The 18,991-nt window shown below is 36.0% G+C and overlaps 1 protein-coding gene across 8 annotated transcripts in view; it reads left to right on the top strand.

Annotated features, from left to right (window-relative positions):
- The window catches only part of CNKSR2 (connector enhancer of kinase suppressor of Ras 2), a 258,494-nt gene that overhangs the window by 189,050 nt on the left and 50,453 nt on the right, over window positions 1-18,991 (top strand). For all 8 annotated transcript variants that reach the window (XM_060001666.1, XM_060001667.1, XM_060001665.1 and 5 more), the window contains 5 exons: window positions 6,922-6,970; window positions 7,390-7,562; window positions 9,729-9,802; window positions 10,095-10,166; window positions 17,148-17,215. In XM_060001666.1, the coding sequence (XP_059857649.1) occupies window positions 6,922-6,970; window positions 7,390-7,562; window positions 9,729-9,802; window positions 10,095-10,166; window positions 17,148-17,215 (436 nt within the window). The remainder of the gene's footprint in view (window positions 1-6,921; window positions 6,971-7,389; window positions 7,563-9,728; window positions 9,803-10,094; window positions 10,167-17,147; window positions 17,216-18,991) is intronic.

Here is an 18,991-nt window from a genome sequence, read left to right as displayed (position 1 = left end):
AGAAGAGGATCAACAATGCTTTCATAATGGCCTTTTATTTTAGCACATTTCTATTTTTATGGATTGAATTGTGATTTCAACACATCCATTCATAATTCATCATATAATTATATGCATAAATATCTTTTGACACATTTAATGCGCTTTTGCCCGCCACATCTTGAATTCAACTTTAAACTGTTAAGTGCAGTAAGACAATCTCATTACAAGTAATGTTAAAGGAGATTGGATAAAAAGGAATTTTTTCTTATCTACCAAAAGGAACAGTCTACTAAAGAACAGAACATCAGTAATATGCTGTACATGGATTACTGGAGAAAAGACACCTGGCTTGTTTATTTCCCCCTGAAGGACTTCAGGTTCAAACAATCAGTTAATTAAGACTACATCCTGTGTTCTTTGCTGGTGGTTTGTTCAACTTTTATGCACTCAACCAGTATTTATTTAGTACTTCCTCTGTCTTACACAGAGGAAGTACTAAAATCCCTGTTCTAGTCAAAGGATAAAACAGTGCATAAAACAGTCAGAATTCCTCTTCTTTCATATAGTTTATATTTGGAGGGAAGGCTGAGTAATAAACAAGAAATATAAGTACTTTTGGTAATGTTAAGTTCTAAGGAGAGAAATAAAGCAGGGAGGGAAAACAGGAAGTGTTGAGGACGATAAGGATAACAATTTTAGATAGGGAAGCCTGGGAAGAATTTACTAAAAAGGAAGCATTTGACTCATGATCTGAAGGAGGTAAGGGAGTAAGCCACAAGAGTATTGCTACCAAACCCAGGTTCGGCTGCTTGCTGCTCATAAGCCAATAACTCGAGAGGCAAGTGTCAGTAGAAAGGAAACGTGCTTTAATCAGAAAAGCTGGCGATCTGGGGAGAAGGTGGACACGTGTCCAGAAACCAACTCTGAAGATTCTGGTCAGCGATGACAGTTTTTAAAGGGAAAAAATGGGGGTGAAGAATCTCAGTGGATCATCAAGGCAGGAGGTTGCGTTCTGCATCATTCTCCATTGGGTGCAGACTGGCTGACTCTTTCTTCACATGTTATCTTGCCTGCGTGATCTGCCTGCAGGAGTGCTAAGGGAGCTTTTGTGGGTAGAGAGCTAGTCATTTTTTAACTGCTTCATTCTTCATTCTTTCTTCTTTTTATCTAGGAAAAGAATCAACAAGTTAGACAAGGCTTGGTGTGCATTCAGGAGAACATAGGTCAGGAGTTAGTTTCAATTGCTTAGTCATCTCATTCTTATAATGAGGTTATTTTAAGGTTAGAGGTGGACAGAAATGGGCAAACAGGAAAGGGGCAAAAGAGCTGCTTTCAGTATCTGAGCAAACATTTCAGACAGAGGGAACAGCAAGGGTATAGGCCCTAAGATGGGACTCCACTCAGCATAATCTAGGAACAGCAAGTGTGGCTGGAGCAAAGTTAGTAAGGGTAGGTGCAGGAAGCAAAGGTAACAGGGGCCAGGTCATACAGGGCCTTCAGGGTCAGTGGAAGGATTTGGGCATTTATTCAGAGTGAGATGAGAAGCCATTGGAGAGTTTTCATGATCAAATCATATTTTAACAGGATCACTCTGACTCTTATGTTAAAAACAGAAGATATGAGAGCAGAGGGAGGGAGAACAGTGAGGAGATATTTTAGTGATGCAGGTGAGGGATGATGGTGGCTTAGACCAAGGTGATAGTAGTAGTAGAGATGATAAGAAAAAGTCATATTGTGAACATATTTTGAATACAGAGCTGATACAGCTTTCTGGTGGATTGACTATGGGCTATAAGAGAAAGGAAAGAGTCAAGATTGACTCTGGTATTCTGGGTGTGAGCCACTGTGGGGAGAAGTGGAATTGCCATTTACTAAGGTATAGAAGACTAGGAGAGGAGCAGATTCGGTTGATGGGTGGTGGATATCATGAGCTCAGTTTTGTACACATTAAATCTGTTGAGTTAGGCAGCCTGCAGCTCAGTCAAGAAATCCCGATTGACTATATAAATTCATAAGTAGCTAAAGCTCAGAGTTTGTAAACATTCTTAGGGAGAAAGTTCAAAGAACTTTCACCCAGCTGCTCCCTACAATAAACAGAAAGTGCTAGTGATGGTGTTAGAAAGATTTTATTGAATGATGATTCAGGAAAAAAGATAAAAATATGTTTTTTAAGAGAATGGACCTTCACAAATGTTTACAAAAGGAGTCTATTTTTGGTGGTCAGTAAGCCTTATGAGCTTATACTTTGAATTCTCTCTCTCTCTCTGTCTCTATCTCTCTGTCACACACACACACACACCCTACCCCAAACACAAAAAGATACAGTCATGGTCAAAAACAAGATCTAGTCTCCAAGGACTAGAAGAAAGAACAAAATTGCACACGACAATAAATGGGAACTAAAGCCATATACCTGGTAGGCTCTGAGTCCAGAAAGAGCTAGAAATGACTGGGAGTCTACTCTAATGGGGATCAGAGAACAAATGGACCACAGCTATGTCAGGAAACTGAAGATTGACTCACTGGGTGAAACCAACTGGGAAGGCAAGCAGAGCTTCCTCACCCACGAGTATAAGGAGGTTGAATAAAGATACAGCAATTGACCAGAGCGCTGACTCTTATAAGGTTATTCTTTCCTTAGTAAATGGAAATTATGGGAAATCCAGAAAACCCCTTAAAATAAAATTTGAAATAATAACAAGATGATTAAGAACACTGAATATTCAGAAGCACTAATACCAACTAGACATCCTGGATGTGTAAGATATAGTCAGTGAAATAAACACTCTATAGGTAAGATATACTTTAGACTGTTTAAAATCAGAGAGAGAATTAGGAAATTGGAAAACAGCAGAATGAATTCACCTAAAAAGCATTGCAGAAATATGAAAGATACATAGATGATAAATTGAGAGGTACCAACATAAGTCTAGAGACAAAAAGAGAGAGACTAGTAAAGAAGGCCCTTTGAAGAGACAATGCCTGAGAATTTTCAGAATTGAAGAAATAACACCTTCAAGAACAACACAATGAATGTGAAATGAGATTAATTAAAATCAGTTATAACCTAGACACATCATAGAGCAATTGCAGAATATCAGGGATAAAGAGGAAAATATTTTAAAAGCTACAGAAAGACTAAAGACAAATTATAACTAATGACAGAGTAGCTACAGATTTTTTATTTATTTATTTATATTTGGCTGTGTTAGGTCTTTGTTGCTGCGCGTGCGCTTTCTCTAGTTGCGGCGGCTGTGGGCTACTCTTCATCGCGGTGCACGGGCTTCTCATTGCAGTGGCTTCTCTTGTTGCAGAGCATGGGCTCTAGGCATGCGGACTTCATTAGTTGTGGCACACAGGCACAGTAGCTGTGGCTCGCGGGCTCTGGAGTGCAGGCTCAGTAGCTGTGGCAAATGGGCTTAGTTGCTCGACGGCACGTGAGAGCTTCCCAGACCAGGGTGTGAACCCGTGTCCCCCGCACTGGCAGGCAAATTCTTAACCACTGCGCCACCAGGGAAGTCCCTAGCTACAGATGTCTTAAGGGCAATGATAGATGCTAAAAGAAAATAAAGTGATATATTCAGAATGCAGAGGGAAAATTATTTTCAACTCAGAATTCTATACCCAGCTAAGGTATTATTTTATTTAAGAGTAAAGGGTTTTTATATTTTCAAACATAAAAATCTAGCAGTGTTTGCTACTCACAGACTGCTATGAAAGAACTTCTAAAAGACATACTTACTTGAGCATGAACCTGGAAGAAGGGTGATCTGAAACTAAGAAGAAAAATACAGAAATAAAATATATTACAAATTTTCTGTCTCATGAGAAAAACATTCATCATCAGTAAAGCAAAGATTCCAGGCCTCTTTCTTTTTGAACCTGGTCATAATACCTTATATGATCTGCTATGTTATCCATTATAGTCATGTATCTGTTCTTAATGTCTTGCTCTTATTAAATATTTCATGATATCACTAGAAACTGGGAAAAATGATAACAATTAAATATCTATCACTCAGAATGAATAATTCCATCAGTTCTACTAGAAAAGACTACACAAGATTGTAAATCTGCACCTCAAGTTATTTAATCATACTTGCTGATAACATGAGGAAACCTTCACTGTCAGGATTTATTTATATGTATGAATAATGAGCAATTTCTGATACAAGTTTTTAAGGAATCTTTGAATCTGTTTCAGGGGTCCCCAAATCACCCACACGTCCAGTGGTTCACTAGGACTCAGAAGCCTCAACGTATAGTTGTACCCACAGCTAAGATTTTATTACAGTGATGCAGCAAGGGTATACAGCCAGATCAGTAAGGAAAAAAAGATACACATGAAATCTGGAGAAATCCATGTGCAGGTTTCCTGTGCTCTCTCCTTCTCATGACAGATCATGCAGAGTGCACACTTCCCTAGCAGCAAAAATACAGTCACATGTGGGTAGTGTCTCTTCCCAGGGGAGCCCATCGAAGACTCAAGTACCCAAGGATTTTAATGGGTTGGTTACATAGGCATCCTCTGCCTAGCAACTACTTTTCCTTTCCTGAAATGAAAGCAAGTGTTGAGTCCCCAGGTGGGCAAAATCATCTTATCGCTTAGGGAAGCTTCATGTCAGTACAGGGAACTGTTTACCAGCCAAGTTCCCATATGTCAGCTGAGGGCCAACCTTGCAAGCAGGCCTTTCTAAAATAGCAGGCTCAGGCCTGCTATATTACTCTTTTCTACACAGAGACCTATTTCCTTAATGGTAGTTTTCATTGTTTTTTCCATTACTTTCAAAAGCATATAATTCAATTAACTCTTTCATTTTAGGAAATGTCACATCACTTGGAAAAATAATGACGTCTCTCTTACGAGAATTTCATTGTAATAGTTACAATATTTTAAAAAGACAGCTAAAGCTTTGCTTCTTTGAATGATGGATAAATCTGTATTGTGTGCCTAGGAGTTCTTAGGTTCCAACAATATGTATACTGATTATACTCTGCAATCATGATGAGTATGAGAATATATTTTTATAGGGAAAGAAAAGATAATCTTGTTAAAAAAGAAAACCTGGAGAGCGTAAAATATGTTTTTGTGTAGATTTTAAAGTAGACCTTAAGGTTCTAAGAAATAACGTGCAAAAAGCATAGGAAGTACATTATATAACTCAATTGTTTTGAGCTGTCTGTTATCCATGTAGCTTCCTAAAAACAAACCACCCCCATCTTTGTCATTTTTAAAAATAATGAGCTGTAAAATTATAATGATTACTTGTGGAAACACAAAAGGAAAAAACCCAATCAGTAATTTTACAGCCAAACAATTTAGGGAAAACAGCTAAATGTAAATTAACTATACTTAAGCACACTAGCCTGAGTTATTATTTTGAAGCAAAGTGCACTCAAGAAAATTAACATAGCATGATGGGTTTTATCTTTTATGCTCTCTCTCCAAAACTGATTATGAATTTCTGTAGCCATGGATCCTGCAAAGTTTTATACACACACACACCCCGCATATATATGTATTTATATTATTTTGACAATTGGGTGATTATTTCTGCGTTACACTGAATGTCAACAAATTGTCTGACCCTTATCTTTAGGACTAATATCCACCCATAATATTATATTCCTAAGAATTATGTAAACCATATATAAATCATGCAAATTATTATGTAAGTAGAATGTTATTTTACAAGCAAAGATACTAAATAAGGAAGTATGTCACAGAATACGAATTTACTTTATAAAACAAGGCCAGCAAATTTTATGTAGACAAAATCCAATTGCCCCTTACAGATATGAAGAAGGATCTGTTACCTAAAATTCGTTTTGAAGGATTATCTGTGAATTAAAATTACACATGCTATGTCTCTACCCTGTTAGCTAGCTAATCATATGAACATAATTAACCTTATTTAGACCAGTGAACAATCTAGTTTAGTAGACTGTCTGACTGGAACCAGTGACTTATAGTCATTAATTGAAAGCTAGACCAGTCATACAGTTGTGGGTTTTTCTATTAAGACATTACGCTATTCTGGTCCTTAGCGTGGAATAGACTGATAGGTGGGTTTAACTGAGATGGTTGTTAGCTAGGCGAGTATGATGCAGGAAGTATATAGCTCAAGGAAATGGTCATAACGATGTCCCATGGAAAGCAAGTAGAAGAAGAGAAATAAAGGCACAAAAGGTGGTAAAGTCAATAAATTGGATGCCTCAATGAAGATTTTCTAAAAATTGCTGGGTTGGAGGTATTATACTATGTAAAACGGAGATAATGGAGGCAGTTGTTGGAATATGCTTAAGAGTAACAAATATAGGGTCATGGGGGTGGGTAGCTGAAGAGTGGAGAAGTAAAGAACGTTAGAGATGAGGGACTGAGAGAGCCAACATACTGACATCACCTACATGAAGGTTAGTTCCCCATAATAGAGACAGAAGTAGGTGTGAGAAGAAAATATTGATTCAAGTGCTGAAATATTTAGCAACTGAGGGGGAGGGCCTAGGAGATCAGTAGCTCATGGTGGCTTATGGTATATAATGAAATTGAAAGGAACAAGTGATAGTCATATTTGCTTGACAACTTCATAAGATTTTGTGAGAATCAAATGAGATATTGCCTGAGAAAGCACTATAAACCCCTAAGAAAGGTAGTGCTCTGCATATATGAGCCCTCAGTTTCAGCCCTGCTTTATGTCCCTATTTCTCTGCCTACAAAATAAAGACCAAGATAATATTATTCTCTCCTGCTTCATGAGAAAGTAGAAAGTTTAGCGGCATGTTATATATGAATTTGTTTTGAGTCTTTGGAAAAAGAAGGTACTTTCGCTGACCGGGGTTCAGAGTCACCGTTCAGCTTTTGAGTGTTCTCTGCAGCTTGTTGGGACTCCGATGGCACGCTGCGTATCACATAACATTCTTCCCTATCTTTGATTTCAGACATTTCAGCAGTCTTCTCTGCAGCACAAATCAAAGAAGAAAAACAAAGGTAAGAAAAGGAAATGAAACGTTTAGCTGCTTAGTTTGCACTGGGATAATCACCAGCACACTTCACCCATCCTCTCTTGCCTGAGCCCAGTGTGGTTTGGAAGAGAACAACCCCCTAGCACAAGAGCTACCAAGACCGGCTTCTCCTTCAGGTCAATTATGATACAAGGTACCTTTTGCAACACATGGTCTCAACAGGTTTTCAGACTGGGATCACGCACTTCAGATTAAATTGTATGTCACTCATGTGGGCGAAAAGGTATTACAATTTTCCATAGTTTTTTATTCTGATACAAAGAGAAAATAAGAATTTTTAAGGTTGTTAAGTATCCAGACTTATTTTTATAATCTATAGATTAACCTTCTACCTTCACACGTATACAAAATTTAAAGAGCATCTTTACCCACTATTATCTTTAGGTCCTATAGCCGGCAAGAGCAAAAGACGAATTTCTTGCAAAGATCTTGGCCGTGGTGACTGTGAGGGCTGGCTTTGGAAAAAGAAAGATGCGAAGAGTTATTTTTCACAGAAATGGAAGAAATACTGGTTTGTCCTAAAGGATGCATCCCTATATTGGTATATTAATGAGGAGGTAAGACAAAGCACATTTTGTTTTCTCATTCATTTTATCTTTAACCAAAAGAATCATCGTCTTGAGACTTACATTTTAAAATCATATAATCGCCTTAAGGCTAATTCAGGAGACTTCTGCTGGTTATTTTTCAGTCTGCCTTCTTAAAATGGTTGCATTGTGGGGTTCTGGAAAGGCACTTGTCTCAATTATTCTAATGTAGCAACGTATTTGAAATATAGATAATGTATAGTAAAATTCTGTATATCTAATTAAAAATACCAAACTAATTCAAGCAATAGCTTACTCAAAAGGATTATACATGGAAATTTGATAAAGATTTTTAAATGTCTTGCTTTTGTTCAAAGTTTTAAAATTTTTTCTGTTTGCTTTTTTGGGAGGAAGTCCTTTAGTAAGTTAAGTAAATTAAGTTAATACCACCTGCATTTGTTTCAGTTTTTCTTAAGGAATAAATGAACTAGTAGACTAGTTTCAAAAATCTTCAAGTATTCATTTCATTTGGCCCAATAGGGACAGCAGGGGGAGGGTATATAATACATGCCAATTGTTCTTATGATTTCCTGTTTCATTTCCAGTAAACAGATTTATATCCAGAGTAATTATATAACCTGTCACATATCACAACAGATATACAGTATACCTTATTTTTTGATATTCCCTTAACTCTACATTTGCTTCCTTTGCCATAGCCATCTATCAGTTCACCTTAAGTTTTTTATTTTTTTGTTTTTTTTTTACATCTTTATTGGAGTATAATTGCTTTACAATGGTGTGTTAGCTTCTGCTCCGCAACAAAGTGAATCAGCTATACATATGTTCCCATATCTCTTCCCACCTTAAGTTTTTTAAACAAAAATTTCTATTGTTAGCTTTTTTTTTCATAAAAATGTATGTGGTTTAATGTAGTGTGCTGGCTAAAAACTTTTTGTATGCCAATCAAGTAGTATAAAAACATAACGTCTTTATGTTTCTCTTTATTTTAGATCACTTGTAGATTGTCTGCTGAATGCTTTTCTGTCTTTCAGAGTTTAATGGGGAGATCATAACTACCCCAAAAGTATTTTAAATTGTTCAAAATTTTTAATTTTAACATTAGAGACATCAAGGGTAACATAACACAAATCAAAGAGATTTGAGACTATTGTATTTACCCTAAGATTGGAAGAAGAAAATGCTCAAATATTGAAAAATATTGGAAGTTATACTGCTCTTGCATATAACACACACATTTTAGTCACTATCATTAGCATCAAATTTTATTAAGTTTTACATATAAACATACACACACACACTAAAAGAATTGAGAACCCCTATTCTTTTTCTTTGAGATGGCAGATGGGAGTATGATGTCTCTTGAACTTGATATATAAGGAGCCATGAACTGGTACAGCACAGATCAAAGTTTGGGAGTAAAAGTCTGAGGAGTTGGCTCATGAACATGAAAGGGACAACAACATTTAAAGGGTTTAGCCAAAAATAATCTTAGCCTAGTTGTAATAACTTGCATCTGATGTAAGATTTTAGATAATTCTCCTGTCTTATATTCCCATCCCACATTGGGGGGGGGCATTTTATGGATTTCATTCAGTTTTCCAAGTGAAACATGACTTTTATGTATATATAGCATGTAAACCAAGTCAGATATTTGAAAAGCAAATTAATCTCTTCATTTGTAAAATCTTGAGTACACAAAATAATTTAATTCAGGTTTAAGAGATTTTTTTTTGGAGACAGAAAAGGAATTGAATTAGTAAATGTCCCTACATTTTATATCTGAACATTTAAAGTGGTAGAAAATTGAATTGTAAATGTGGGCTACAGTTATTTTATATGTTATAAATGTGTATGTACATTCTGAGGGAAAAATTACTTATAAAACAGATTTCACTTTGAGAATTAAAAATTTTTCTATCTTTATTTTAATATGAAAAGAATTTTTAAACATTTCTGTATGTATTTTAATTTGTACTATTCTAAATGTTCAAAATATACCTTCAATTTAATGGACTATAACAGGTAAGACTGAAATTCTGATCTCTAAAATGTCTAATTTAAAGGATTACATGAACTGATTTATTAGTATAGATATTTAAGGCATAGTTGTATAGTAGCACGAGCTTCAAACCTTTATATATAATACCCTAAACAAGAGTGTTGCCTCTTTAGGATGAAAAAGCAGAAGGATTCATCAGTCTGCCTGAATTTAAAATTGATAGAGCCAATGAATGCCGCAAGAAATAGTAAGTTGATTTTATTTGGGGCGAGGGAGAGAAAGGAAGGGTAGTTTTGTTTTTTTTTAATTTCTAGCTTTTAAATTATAGGTTGCTTGTCTAATGCTTTCAAATTGAGGTAATAAGAAAGCAGTTTTGTGGGCAGAAAATTGAATTTTTCACTCATTTCTGTCATCACGGCAGAAGCATTATATATGTGAACTCAGATTAGATCTGAGGTAATTTTTATCCATAAAAATTGTTTGGTTCTAACTTATTTCCCAATTTGAAATAAATAAATGTACTCTGTTTCCTTTTGCAGTGCATTCAAAGCCTGTCATCCTAAAATCAAAAGCTTTTATTTTGCTGCTGAGCATCTTGATGATATGAACAGGTAAAGTTACTTAAATTTCAAAATACTTAGAAAGTCAGTTAGGCTTAGATTTCTGTTTTCCACATCAATGCCTAGAGAATAATGTCACTGAAGTTTCTAGATCAGTTTAAAATAAAATGGACCCAGCCATAGCTCCATGTAGCCATACCTAATTTTAAAGAATGGCATTTTAAAAAGTCAAAATAAACTCATTGACTTTTTGTCAAGTTTACCAAAAATGTGCCAGAATCCATGTATAGGCCAAAAAAAAAATCCACTGTAGAAAAAAAACATTTTTTTAAGTCCACTTCAAGAATATGTCTTCAGATTTATTCCCAAGTGAGGAAAAAAGGATACCCACAAAAAAAGCTGACTTTTCGGGCTTCCCTGGTGGCTCAGTGGTTGAGAGTCCGCCTGCCGATGCAGGGGACACGGGTTCGTGCCCTGGTCCGGGAAGATCCCACATGCCGCGGAGTGGCTGGGCCCGTGAGCCATGGCCGCTTAGCCTGCGCGTCCGGAGCCTATGCTCCGCAACGGGAGAGGCCACAACGGTGAGAGGCCCAAGTACCACAAAAAAAAAAAAAAAAGCTGACTTTTCCAAGTGCTGAGTATTTATGACAGAATATCCATCTCAATAACTTAGGCATAGGCATAGTTGGTGTATCTCTCTGTCACCTTTCTTCTATCACTGGACAGGATTGTGCAGCCAAGTGATTAGATGGCACGTGGTTATTTGGTGGCTCTGGGAAAATCTGGATATATATTTTTTCATTATCTACAACATACTGCTTCTTGTTTCCATTTTGGCTCTTATGAGTTTGATCCTTTCTTCCTTTTTCTTTCCTTTCTCCTTTCCCTTTTCTAGATTTGTAGAAATTGGATTTAAGATTCAAAATTTTCCCCTTCACAGCTCTTCAGTAGGCAGTGCATGTTACACATATGATGTGCCAATAGTTAGGAAGACGCAGAATAGCATAGTGGTTAAGAGTATGAACTTTGGAACCAGGCTGTCCAAATTCCAGCCGTCCCACTTAGTAGCTCTGTGACCTTGGACATAGAACTTAACCTCTCTCTGTCAGGTATTAACTCTTTTTAAAAAATGGAGATAATAACCATCTCCACCCATAGAACTTTTATGAGGAGCAAATAAGAACACATAAAGGGCTTAGAACAGTACCTGCTAAATTGTAAGTGCTATATAAGTGTTTGCTTTCAATATATATTCCTTTTATATACATAGAGTTCTCACGCCATATAACTTTCTTTGTATATCTCTAAAGAGTTAGTGTTCAAATATTTTTAAGCATAAAATTTTGGAGCTTCATAAATGTGCTTGAACACGCTAAATGGACACTTAATATGCTTTTATAAATAATCTTGTTCTTTGACACTTCAGGGTATAGGCGTGATTTTTCCAAACCAAGGATATGAATACAAGGAGAGGGCAAAGAAAGGTGTTGAGAAAACTTGATAAAATCTTTTATAATTAATAGGAGAACTGAGCCTTTCTTTTATTGAAATATAATTGATTAACAATGTTGTGTTAGTTTCTGGTGTACAGCAAAGTGATTGTTTTATATATTTTCTTTTCTTTTCCATTATGGTTTATTACAAGATATTGAATATAGCTCCCTATGCTATAGAGTAGGTCCTTGTTGTTTATCTATTTTATATATAGTAGTGTGTACCTGCTAATCCCAAACTCCTGGTTTATCCGTCCCCCCCTTCCCCTTTGGTAACCATACGTTTGTTTTCTATGTCTGTGAGTCTGTTTCTGTCTTATAAATAAGTACATTTGTATCATATTTTAGATTCCACATATAAGTGATATCATATGGTATTTGTCTTTGTCTGACTTACTTCACTTAGTATGGTAATCTCTAGGTCCATCCAAGTTGCTGCAAATGGCATTCTTTCCTTCTTTTCTAAACTGAGTAATATTCCATTGTATATATGTACCACATCTTTTTTATCCATTCATCTGTTGATGGACATTTAGGTTGCTCCCATGTCTTGACTATTGTAAATAGTGCTGCTGTGAACATTGGCGTGCATGTATCTTTTTGAATTATGGTTTTCTCCAGATATATTCCCAGGAGTGGGATTTCTGGATCATATGGTAGCTATATTTTTAGTTTTTTAAGGAAATTCCATACTGTTTTCTATTGTGGCTGCACCAATCTGCATTTCCGCCAACAGTGTAGGAGGGCTCCCTTTTCTCCACACCCTCTCCAGCATTTATTGCTTATAGATGTTTTGATGATGGCCATTCCTACTGCTGTGAGGTGATACCTCATTGTAGTTTTGATTTGCATTTCTCTAATAATTAGCGATGTTGAGCATCTTCTCATGTACCTATTGGCCATCTGTATGTCTTCTATGGAGAAATGTATACTTAGGTCTTCTGCCTATTTTTTGACTAGGTTGTGGTTTCTTTGTTGTTGTTACTGAGTTGTATGAGCTGTTTGTATATTTTGGAAATTAAGCCCTTGTCAGTCACATCATTTGCAAATATTTTCTCCCATTCCTTAGGTTGTCATTTTGTTTTGTTTATGGTCTCCTTTGCTGTGCAAAAGCTTGTAAGTTTGATTAGGTCCCATTTGTTTATTTTTGCTTTTATTTCTATTGCCTTAGGAGACTGACCTAAGAAAACATTGCTGGGATTTATGTCAGATAATGTTTTGCCTATGCTCTCTTCTAGGAGTTTTGTGCTGTCATATTATATTTAAGTCTTTAAGCCATTTTGAGTTTATTTTTATGTTAGGTGTGAGGGAGTGTTCTAACCTCGTTGATTTACATGCAGCTGTCCAGCTTTCCCAACACCACTTGCTGAAGAGACTGTCTTTTCCCCATTGTGTATTCTTGCCTCCTTTGTCAAAGATTAATTGAGCATAGGTGTGTGGGTTTATTTCTGGACTCTCTATTCTGTACCGTTGATCCATATGTCTGTTTTTGTGCCTATACCATGCTGTTTTGATTGCTGTCACTTTGTAGTGTTGTCTGAAGTCTGGGAGTGTTATGCCTCCAGCTTTGTTCTTTTTCCTCAGGAATGCTTTGGCAATTCTGGGTCTTTTATGGTTCCATATAAATTTTAGGATTATTTGTTCTAGTTCTGTGAACTGAGCCTTGTATTTGGTTTCCATAATCTTCTCTTGATTTGCATATTACCATTCTTGAAATTTCACACTAGCCAATCAGAATTTGAAGAGCTTATTCTCAAAATGAAAATGTTTATGTACTTGTTGGGGAGGGGTGGTACTCTATTTTGTGTTTTAACTATTTTATACTTCTACTGTTGTTGTTACTCACTATCCATTTTACCACAATTGACCTCAATGCCCTTAGGATAAATATGAAGGATTTACATCATAACCAAACAGAAAATAAGTGGTATATATAATCATGTCCTCTCCTACAAGATAGATCCACTAGAACACAGTTACTTCCATCCAGGAATTAACATAAATTAATCTTTCGTGATACTTGCTAATCAGGGTCTTTTTAGGTTTAGAAAATAGCCTGTTCAAAAATGCATTTTTATGAACTATAAAACCATTCTTGATCTCCATTCTCTACCCTGTGTTAGCAATAACTCAGAAGTGTATGATGTCACTAACTCTTCCCTAATACTCCTGTGGATGTATCTGGTTCAGGATATCAGAGAAGAAGCTAAACCAAACCCATATGTTTCATTTTGTTGCCTTTTCTAAGCAATGGGTCAAAGAAAAAAATAAATAAATCTGATCAAATATGTCATCTCCACATGGTACATTTAAGAGTGCTGTTTTATGTAAGCCTTGCCATGGTGTACGACAACCTTCAGAATTAAATTGTCCTGAAATACTGAGTCTTTCTTTAAAATTTAAGTATAGTGGACTTTTATTGTTTTGCCCTGCTTTTTATTTTTTGAATAAGCATATTCCTAATGTCTGCTTTCAATAGGCAAGTTTATTAAAAATTACTTGTCAATAGGACGGAGGAGAGTCAGTGCTGGCAATATTCACAGAGGATTGGTGTTGGGGAGAGACAGCCTCCAACAACTTTATTTAATAAGCTGATTGTTACATAGCAGCAAGATGATGTGGGTGTTGGTTCATTCTATGTGTAGTCCTTTGAAGGCATGTACCTAAGCCTTCAAGAGATGATATAGTTATAAATAATTATAATTATATTATAATAATTATAAATAAATGCCTTACCTGGTTATTTCATAATTTCTAAAATATTATCATATGTATTTTTAAAATGTAGTGCTAGTTTTGACAGGACCTAGTAACTGGAATGAAAAAGCAATCCTTAGATTTAATTTTCTTCTGTAAAATCCGCATGTGTGTATACACATACATACGCACATGCATACATATACCCAAATACATATAACTTAGAATATTAAAATCTCACCATCTATTTTTTGAGTAGCTTTAAGTTTGATTGTGAGGTAATCTTCAAAAACACTTTTGAGCACCCTACCACCAATCCATCTGTTCCATCCTCAGAAATGAGCATTGAAACATTAAAAAAAACTTTTTTGCCAGCCTGTGTGAAATCTGTGGGAAGAAAACAAAACATCATGTTTCTCAAGTATTCTGAGACTTATTTACTGAATTCACTTGGCCTATGTATTCCTTTTCATGTCAGCACATATGTCCTTATAATTGTCAGGACTCACCAGTTTCTGTTTAGTGTGATTATCTTACATTTCTTCCCCAGTTCTTACTCTGGTTTCCCTCTCAGTACGTTATTCTGTGTCAGCTGTTGACAGCTTCATTGGAACATTCACCATAGGCCCAATCCTCTTATCCTTAAATATTGTCTGTCTCCCTCACTGAAGATACAGGCATCATGAAAACAGATACTTTGTTACATTTATCTTTCTCTATCCTCAGTGCCTAGAACAGTACCTGGCACACATTAATATTTCTTAACTCAATTAATGCATATATATCTGCTGTTCATAATAGCATATAAACACCAAACCATAACTGCAGCAAGTGTTTGGATAAGCATCTTCTAACTGAGGCCTAAGGACAACTTTATCCAAGACAGCAACAACAGTTGTGTTGCATTCAGCCTTTTGTGTCTATACATACAAGTTTACGCATACACTTTGTAAAGAGTTTTTATTGGGGACAGAATTTTTCTTCCTAAAAGTAGTTTAATTTTTTAATTGTCTTGTGGAATTTAGGAATCCTGGAGCTCATCAAAGGCAGAAATTATGTCTTATTCATTTTTGGACCCACAAAACGTAGCTCATTGTTCAGCATACAACAGGCATTTAATAAATGTTGTTGAGCTGAAAAATTAAGAAGCCTCTTTTTAGTTTCCTTATTCATCTCATGAAGACCTCACTGCTCTTTAGACTTCTGATAAAATGAAATTTCAGTGATATATTAAAAAGTATTAAATATGAAGTACTGAATTAAAATTCATTAACAAATATTCCTCTAGTGGTATCAACATCATTTCCACCCAAAAAGCACCAAGCCAGTCTTTCCTAAGAGTGCTAAGATTCACCTTGTAGTACAAATTCAACCCCTTTCTTACTGCAAATGACCTATAGGCTAGATTTTAATTTTGACCTTTTACTAATGATTGGAGTCATTTTTAAAAGGTTATTTGTCATGAAGTTAACTTCTTGGCTGACAGTTTATAATTTTCTGGATCGTGTGTATATATCATGCTACTGAATTCATTTGATCCATTTTTTTTCCATTTCTGCTCCAGTCCCTTCTTTACTTCCCATAGTTGAGGTGATCATTACATTGTAGGCTTTGTCAAAATAAAGTTGTGCTTTAAGTGACTTATTCTTAAAATTAAAGCTTAAATTTCCATGGATGTGATTTTGTCCATTAGAGAAACAACTTTCCTCCCTCCCTTTTCAAGATATTCTAAGTATCTGATGCACAGTTAACACCACTTGGCATAAATGACGAAATATATGAGTCACTTCAAAGAAAGTCATCTTCCACTTGACAGGGGAGATAATCTCCTAGGAGAAAAGCTTCTCAAACACAGTTTTTTTCCTAAAAACGTGTTTCGATCAGATTATTCCACAATTTAATGATGTTAACTATACTAGTGATTCCAAACTTACTCAAGCTAGTTTGGAAGGTTGATTCTTCCTTACTTTCTTATTTGGGAAGATATATGGATCATAGCTCAGGATTGACCAGTGGAAAACTGTCAGGTTAGTTTAAAGATTTTGTGATTTGATAATCTGATGCAGTGTAAACAGTTATCCAGAATAATGAACACAGGGAGAGACCTGGTGGGACAAAAGACAGAGATTGAAGTAGTGCTTTGCTTCAGGCAGTTCCCTACATTGGCAATAGCAACTCTTCTGAAAGAGGAAAGAACTAAGATTTATTTTTAAATTACTATTGTTCATGGAAATAAATTTTCAAGATCTAAACAGAGGTTAAAATTGTATATGCTCGTTTTGTGTTTGGAAAAACCTAATACCCTTGTATTTAGAGACACATTTCCAAAGTATAATGCTACTGAGCTGTGTTTCCCTTTGGATCATTAAACTTAAAGGAGATTCATCAAAACTAATATTTCATGGTAAAACATATTTTGACAGGCAAGGTCTATAATTTTTTCCCTTCTCAGGACAAATTATATCTGATATTGTTTAAATATCTCTAAAGGAGCATTTGTTCTGAAGAAACGGAACAGCAAAAATATTTGGAGTGCTTTTACATTTAGAGCAACAGAATTAATAGGGCTTTGGTCATCTCAAAACCCTTTATGTTGCAGATGTTAACAGGTTTGCCCAAGACTTTTCTAGTGAAATAGCATCTTTAGTGTGGGAGCAGTTTGTACTACAGCAAATTATAGCTCATTGAAGACTCCATGTGTTAAGAGTAGCAAAAAGCACACCCTTTATCTGGGATTATTCCATATATTCTTATACATTTTAAAATAACTATTCCCAAGAAGATAGTTAAGTATAAAAAAAATCAGTTGCAATGTAACTGACTTTAATATTTGTTTCTTCAGGTGGCTTAACAGAATTAATATGCTGACTGCGGGATATGCAGAAAGAGAGAGGATTAAGCAAGAACAAGGTAAAGGAATACTTTTTTTTTTTTTACTATTGTGTTACACTTCTTTTTTCTTGCTGTTTTCCTATACAGTGATTCACTGCTATCACTTGAGAGAAAATGCGTATGTCAGTCTATGGTTATTTCTCTTCTGTTCACTTTGAATCCAAACCATAGCATCTTATGGGTAAGGTTTAGTAAATTAAACAGGAAATAAACTCCAATTTTTGGAGCAGCTAATGTGGAGTTCATTCCTGTTTGTTGCCATCTTCTTTAGTCTACTTCCTATGGAGGAAAAAAATTTTAAAAGCCTAGGGTGGGAGGGAGGGAGATGCAAGAGAGAAGAGATGGGGGGATATATGTATATGTATAGCTGATTCACTTTGTTATAAAGCAGAAACTAACACACCACTGTAAAGCAATTATACTCCAATAAAGATGTTAAAAAAAAAAATTAAAAAGCCTAGAATTTGGTCCTTTATATTGACCCAAGTCAAGGTCCTTGGTGGTGAGTTGTTTTTTCTACTTAGTGGTTTCACAGACATTTAAGTGCTTTTATGCAAAGAGCTCAGATGAATGATCCCTTCTTCCATAGATTATCTCATTTGCTTGTGTTCTTCAGTTCTGTTACTTTGTTAGCTCTGTGATCTTATGGAACTTGCCTTAGTATTGACCTCACATTTATGAAATACAGTATCCTGATGCAAAATTGAAATCTTAACAAAAGTTGTGGTCACTATTCGAAAAGTAGCTTCAGGGCTTCCCTGGTGGCACAGAGTATTAAGAATCCGCCTGCCAATGCAGGAGACACGGGTTCGAGCCCTGATCCAGGAAGATCCCACATGCCGCGGAGCAACTAAGCCCGTGTGCCACAACTACTGAGCCTGCTCTCTAGAGCCTTCGAGCCACAGCTCCTGAGCCCGCGCGCCTACAGCCCAGTGCTCCACAACAAGAGAAGCCACCACAGTGAGAAGCCCGCGCACTGCAACAAATAGTAGCCCCCGCTCACCGCAACTAGAGAAAGCCTGTGCGCAGCAACGGAGACCCAACGCAGCCATAAATAAATAAATACATTTATTTTAAAATAAAAGTAGCTTCACATTTCCCAAAGAATGTTTGCTATACCTCCCTTGGAAGCATAAATAGTTCTTTGGAAACTTTTGAGACATCCTGAAGTTAAAAGGATTCCACACATTGATACACATATTCCTAGTTGTGTCTCCAGTGGACATAGCCTGTTGGTCGACATGAAGATTCTGAAAACCTACTGTTTCGTCACGGAGAAAGCTTTTTAAATATCTCAGAACTAACGGTTAGAGAGATGTAAAGAAGATAACCAGATCCCAAAACCAATCTTTCAGCAAATATTTAGGTCAGGGGTCAGCAAACTTTCTGTAAAGATCCAAATAGTAAATATTTTAGACTTTGCAGGCCTTAAGGTTTCTGTTGAAACTATTCAACTCTGCTGTAGACACATAAAGGGAAGTGGCTGTACTTCAATAAAGCTTTATTTATGGACACTGAGATTGAATTTCATAACATTTTTCACATTTTGAAAAATATTCTTCTTTTGATATTTTTTATCCACTTAAAATGTAAAAACCATTCTTGATCCACAGGCTGTATAAAAACAGGCAAAGAGCCTCATTTGGCCTGCAGGCCACAGTTTATCAACCCCTGGCTTAGAGCCATGGGGTGAGAGAATGGGGGTGACTAGAGCAGTGAAGGGTGAGGAGATAGGGCAGGAAGATTTCCAAGAAATAGCAAAATATGGTTACTGCCAATGGGAATTCAGCATCT

This window comes from Delphinus delphis, chromosome X, assembly GCF_949987515.2.
Source record: "Delphinus delphis chromosome X, mDelDel1.2, whole genome shotgun sequence".
Lineage (NCBI taxonomy): Eukaryota > Metazoa > Chordata > Mammalia > Artiodactyla > Delphinidae > Delphinus > Delphinus delphis.
Note: the sequence above shows the minus strand (reverse complement) of the source record. Positions and strands in the feature narration are given on the sequence as shown.